The sequence below is a fragment of the Elephantulus edwardii genome, unplaced genomic scaffold (genome assembly GCF_000299155.1).
Source record: "Elephantulus edwardii isolate Elephantulus edwardi_28Jun2011 unplaced genomic scaffold, EleEdw1.0 scaffold00057, whole genome shotgun sequence".
NCBI classification, from domain to species: Eukaryota; Metazoa; Chordata; class Mammalia; order Macroscelidea; family Macroscelididae; genus Elephantulus; species Elephantulus edwardii.
In genome coordinates, this window is record NW_006399807.1 from 15636195 (window position 1) to 15642792 (window position 6598).

The window sequence follows — 6598 nt, forward strand, 5'->3', positions numbered from 1 at the left end:
ATAATTGGGATGGGAGTGTCAGAGACAGTGTGATTGGCACAGGACAGAGCGGAGTTTAGGGCTGTTGTACATAGGGTCGCTATGAGTCGCAGGCGACTTGACGGCACATAACAACAACAACAACTCTAAAATATAGATGAGACATTTAAAACCAAACCTGCTACTGTAGATTCAGTTCTAAGTCACAGGGACCCTCTATCAGATTTCCAAGGCTGTAAATCTTTAGGCAAGGAGACTATTCATCTTTCTTCTTGGAGTGGCTAGTGGATCTGAACCACTGACATTTTGGTTAGCAGTGCAACACATAGCACACTACACCAATAAGACTCCTTAGCAAAGAAATTGAGGAGGTACCAAATCTAACTCAATAGTGAGGACATAATTTGGTTAGAGATGACTAGAATGATGGCACAAAGTGAAGAATGGAACCCAGTAATGTAGAAATTATTGAATGGTCATACTTTTTACTGTGCATATTTCCATCAAAAACAAACAAATATACCAAAGTAAAACAAGAAAAACCCTCAATAAGTCAGGTAAATATGTTTAAATTAAAAAGTGGTCAATGCACTCCCTTAGTTTGGTACCTAATTCCCTGGGTTAAATCAAAGAAACAATTGGCTTCAGTCTCTTGTATGTATATATGTCTATTGTAAACAGTTTTCTCCTCTGTGTCAAAGGGGAAACTCCAAGTTCATTGTGAACGATGAACTGCCAACCTGCATCCTCTGTGGGACAGTCACTATGAAAACCAGTGTGAAAGAGTTTACAGAAACTTCAGTGCTCTTTGAAGATGGGACAAGGGAAGAAAACATAGATGTTGTGATCTTCACTACAGGATATGTATTTTCTTTTCCCTTTCTTGAAGAACCTCTAAAAAGCCTTTGCACAAAGAAGCCATTCCTGTACAAGCTAGTCTTTCCCTCAAGCCTAGAAAAGGCAACATTAGCTATCATTGGTCTCATCAGCCTTAAAGGATCCATCCTATCAGGCACAGAGCTCCAAGCACGGTGGGCCACGAGAGTGTTCAAAGGTACTCTGACGCTATTGCAAACCATATGTGATTAACTGAATCTTAAAAGTAATATGTATTATTTACATCCATTGGTAGTGCAAATAGTTGTTATTTGGATATTAAATGAAAGGTTGGAGGTTCAACTCCATCCAATGGTACTAAGGAAGAGTGGTCTGGCAATCTGATCTCTAAGATTTTGTAGCTGACCCTCCATTGGATTCCTGAGGCTGTAAATTGTACTGGAAGGAACTGTCCATCTTTCTCCTTCAGAGTCAATGGTAAATTCAAACTACCCACCAGGGCTTGGGTTTTGGGGTTAGCAATCCAGTGCAGTTCTACTCTGGCCTACATGAGGTTGCTGTGAATCAAAATAAAAGCACCAGCAATTGGTTTAAAGTAGGGTAGGTCTTAGGTTAGTAAACAAATGGACTGAGAAATTGTGGTACACTCACACAATGGTGTACCTAAACACCTAAGGAACAAAGATTTAGTAAAATACTATATAACATGAGAGAGTTTAGAGAACATTATGCTGAATGAACGAACTCAGTTTCATAAGAACAAATACTGCATAAAACCATTATTGTAAAAATAGAAGGATAACAAGTAAAATGTGTATAAATGTCCAAAAGGGTTAAAGTATAAAAGAAGAGGAGGTGAAAAAAGGGTATGAGAGAGAGAGAGAGAGTTAGTTCCTTCAGCTTAAGAAATGCCAGCAAGTTTAGCCCTTTTGATTTTTGGACTCCACTTCTTTGCACATTTCATTATAATACTTTGCTTTGTCTTCCCAGGCTGCCCTTTGAAATCTTCCATTCAGCTCCTTAACTTCTTGATGTCTTCTTTTTGCCTTGGCTTCTTGGTGCTTTTGTGCAATATTCAGAGTCTCTTCTGACATCTGTTTTGGTTTTTTCTTCTTATTCTCTCATTGTAACCCTATAAACAGCAGCTCTGAATCCTGTCCTCTCCTATGCCTTTCTCACACTTCCTGACACAGCCCAATGCCACAGTCACTACATCAACCCACCTGGTTGAAGGTCTGCCTCTCCTTCACTGACCCTCTGTCTTTCCAAGGAACACGACTCTCTCCAAGGAATATGCCCTCTTAGCAACATGTCCAAAGTATATGAAGTGAGGCTTTATCATCTTTACTTCCAAAGAACACTCTGGCTGTACTTTCTCCAAGACATATTTGTTCTTTTGGCAATCCATGGCATGTTCACTTCTCTTCTCCAAGACCACAGCTCAATGGTATTAATTATTCTATCATCCTTATTCATTGTCCAACTCTCAAATGTATAACAAGTGATCAGAAAGCCAGTAGCCTGTATCAGATGCACCTTAGTCCTCAAACTGACATCATTACTCTTCATTTATTTGGAAAGGATCCTAACTGCAAACATATGACCTCCCCCCACAAAAAAAAACAACACATCATTGTTGTCAAGTTGATTCTGACTCATAGCAATCCTAGAGGATTATAAAGAACTACCTCATTGACATCCCACAGCTATAAATCTTTAAGAAGCAAACTGTCCTCTCTCTCTACTGTGGGACACCAAACCAGTGACAATTCAGTTCGTAGCTGAGCACTTTAACAGCTGTGCCACAAATACTGTTACAATAAGGCTGATTTCTATAACACTGTCCAAATGTAATTTGAAAACTACATTCTTTTAAGTTGGCAAGCATGTTATTTTAGTTGAGGGGAAGTGGGGCTTAGGAAGTCTCTCATTTTACTTACAGAAAACATTCCACAACCTTCATTAAATTATTACCTATTTTTTAACTATTGAGAAACAATTAAAGAGCTTTCATTATTCAATTTTTTTAAACCACAGAGAACTCGTAAGTACTTGACTTTTAAAAATATTTCCTATTGCTTTCCAAAATGCTTATCAGAAGGCCTGACCTGCCAAAATGAGGTTTCATTAGATCATGCCATAGAACTAAATGTGGGCATTGCTGGGGAACTCCCACAAGGTGAACAAGAAACCATCAACTGAAGTCCTACTAGCTTTTTACAAATTAAAGTGACTTGAATGGCGAGTAAGCCAGAGATCTAGGTTGAGCCTATCCTCTGTGGATAGTAGACTCATACGAAGAGTCACACCAAACCAAGACAAGACAGCTGACCAGACCCAAATAAGGTGGTAAACAGGGTGAATTGTATAGGTCATAAATTGGCAACATAGGTTGAAGACAAGAAAGGAGTAGTTCACGTAATAAGAGTTCTAGAAATCTAGAGGACAGAGTAGATTTTTAGACTCTGAGCCAACTAACCAAGAGTGGCTAAGGTCCAAGGAGTTAAAACAAGAATTAGTTTCACACATTTAGAAAAGCACCAAGAATAGAAGTCAAGTGCTGAGACTTGATAGGAGACTGAGAACAAGGTATATGTACAGCCACTCAAGCAGACAGAATATCTCTAAGATCCAGACTGTCAGGCCCCCTTCATGTTGGCCTGATGGAGGCTGCACCATGGAAGAGAAAAGAAGATAGGCCAAAGCAGGGTTATAAAAAGAAACGTCATTGCAACTATTCACATTTAACCAACCAGTAGCTTTTGAGCACACACACAATTTCACTTTAAAGGAACATCACAAAATCTATATTCGAGGCTTGCCCCTGACTTTCTGTAACAGAGACACTGTGACGTCTGTGTCTTAAAACTCAGGGCTATATTCCTCCTGCCATGTCCCTTAGGCATGCTTCCTGGTGTGAGAGTAAATTGAGGAGACAAAGGCAACCTAACTCTGGATGCTGATGAGAAGTGAGTCTGGTGCAGGCCAAAGGCTAGGCCCTGGGAGAGTCTCCCGATTCTGGCTATATGAGTTTGGAAAAGAATTTTACCTCCAGAAAATAACACTTTGATCTCCAATTCCATAATGTTGTAAGACTGGGGCAATAGGAGGTCAAAAATGAGGTGATGGTGGTTGTAGGGAGAAAATTAAATAAAGGGAAAGCCACATATAACTTCACTGTTTCCAATTTTTCTCATAGGACTCTGTAAATTACCATCATACCAAAAATTGATGGCTGACGTGACTAAAAAGGAGCAGCTCATAAAAAGGTATGAAATACCTTCCTCTGCCACTGGGAAAATTTTGAAATATATTTCATTGCACAAAAAAAGTTCTTAATTTCAAAAAGCTATTCCTGTCGAAGTATGGCAAGTTGGAAATAGCTATGAGCAAGGTGTGAGAAGAAATGTTTTCGTCCTAGCTCTGCCTTCAATTGAGTATGCCACATTAGATCCATCATGTGGTGACACCAATTTGTCTAAGCAGAACACAGAACCTGGCCCCCAGCGGATGCCCAGTCCTATCTTCACATGGCCCCCGAACACCATCAGTCCTCATTGCCTTCTACTTCTCTAGCTACTTCTTCTCCACATCATTTACTAGTGGGTCCTGATACTAACATAATAAAAATTGGTGAACCCCAGACTTAGTCCTCAAGTCGCTAAATTCTATTTATGCCTCCTCCAAGGTAGACTCAGCCAGGCCTCTGGTTTTAAAGACTATCATCTACTTTTAGCCCCCAAACTTGCATCCCTAGCCAAAATGTGTCTCTGGTACACCAGACTCTTGTTAAAATTCTCAACTAGATATGTGAGTTTGGAATTTTAATATCACTTTAATAATTTGGAGTATATCAAATTCAACATATTTTTTTAAAAAAATAAAACTTTTGACCATCTTTCCCAATTCCATCACCCTACAAAATGAGCTGCTCTGAGACTTTTTTTTAATATCTCAGTCAATGGCTACTCAATTCAGTTGGCCAGTCAAAGCCTCAGCATAATAATCGTTTCTCTTCTTTTTCTCTCACATCTCACATCAGCAAATCTTGTCAACGTCTATCTTCAGAATTAATAAAGATTTTGTTTTGTTCACTGTTGGGTTTCCAACATCTAGAATGGTGCCTGGTATTGATAGATATTTAATATTTAATGGATGAATGAAATTGAGGAAAGAAATATTTAATAACAACGTAAACAGATATGAATAAAACGTTCAACTATATTGTTGTTTTATACTGTAGCGTCAAAATTGACCCAAAGCTCACCCTCCAATGGGTTTCCAGAGGCAGTAATTGCCCAGAAGGAGATTGTCAATCCTTCTCCCACATATGTGGTATAGTCAGTACTAGAACACCAAATATAGTCATCTCAACTTAAATTTACATCATCAAGAAAAATAATTCAGAGGGAGCTCTGGCAGCCTGGTGCCAAGAAGCTGCACTGAAATACTGAAAGTGAGCACTTCAAATCCACCAGATGCTCCTCTGGAGAAGTAGGGGTAATCTCATCCTGTGCCAGTCTGATCCAACTTGGCGGTACACACACACACACACACACACACACACACACAATAAAAAAATAATAATTCAGGTGTCTAAATGTGATGCCCTGTTATCATGTTCATTCATTCAAAAACTATTACATTTGGACTGTTCAAACTTAACTTTCACATCAAATTCAAGAACTTAAAACATCACCTAAAGCCCTTCTCTTAATTTGTCTTCTTTTACCATTTCCTTTAACCAAGTAAATTGTCCTCATTTCTCTAGCTAAAAACGTCTTCATTTTTTTCCACCATAAAATAAAATCTAAAGCATTTTCCTTTTAAAAAATAATTGAGAAGATAGTTGTAATTTTTAACTTCAAAAATGCAGATCAAAAGATTAATGAAAAATAATCCATCTTTTTCCTCTTAGGGGTATCATTAAAGACACAAGTACAGACAAGCTCGACTACATTCCCTACATGGATGACCTAGCTAAATGCATAGGCACAAAGCCCAATGTCTTACTTCTGTTCCTCAAAGATCCAAGGTTGGCTTGGGAAGTTTTCTTTGGACCATGCACTCCTTACCAATACCGTCTAGTGGGTCCAGGAAAATGGACTGGAGCCAGAAATGCTATCCTGACCCAATGGGACAGAACACTGAAGCCCTTAAAAACTCGAGTTGTTCGTGATTCCTCCAAGCCTGCTACCATGTCATTTCATTTAAAGGTTTGGGGGACACCTGTCCTACTTGTCTCTCTTCTATTTCTCTGTAAATCTTCTCTTTCTTTCAAATTATTGTGGGATAAACTACAGAATAGGATTTCCTCATACCTAATAACTACCTGGTGATGATTAGTCTAGTTGGTTATAAGGATTGCCCAAGTCCTGATAATCCAATCTTAACATCTATTGAGAATCGTCCTCTCTTCCCTGTGATAACTGCAGTAATCCAAGGTCAGGATCAACTATATCTTCTCTGAATGATTATTTTGTCCTCCTCTCTGCCCATTCTGAGCCATAAGAACTCTACTCACTAAATGATTATTCTAAAATAAAAATATGGTCATTGTTTCAAAGAAGGCTCTCGTAGGAATCAGCTATGTGATCAAATTATAAAATTTTCTAGAAATTTATGACAGATTATTTTTAAAAATCTTTACAGGGCTTGGAGAAATCATGGGGGTAATAAAATACCCTCAGACCATTAACAGTGATGTGCCTGGTGAAGCAAGGGGAGAAAGCTCTCTACTATGAAGGAAAGAGAATTGTGTAGAGAGGGCCACATGGCAATC

At 38.7% G+C, this 6598-nt stretch overlaps 1 protein-coding gene across 1 annotated transcript in view; it reads left to right on the forward strand.

Annotated features, from left to right (window-relative positions):
• Nucleotides 1–6155, forward strand: part of FMO4 (flavin containing monooxygenase 4) — a 31173-nt gene extending 25018 nt beyond the window's left edge. Inside the window, exons 6-8 of the mRNA XM_006887464.1 lie at nt 681–1033; nt 4016–4085; nt 5735–6155. Coding sequence (XP_006887526.1) covers nt 681–1033; nt 4016–4085; nt 5735–6155 — 844 coding nt within the window. The remainder of the gene's footprint in view (nt 1–680; nt 1034–4015; nt 4086–5734) is intronic.
• Nucleotides 6156–6598: the final 443 nt, after the last annotated feature.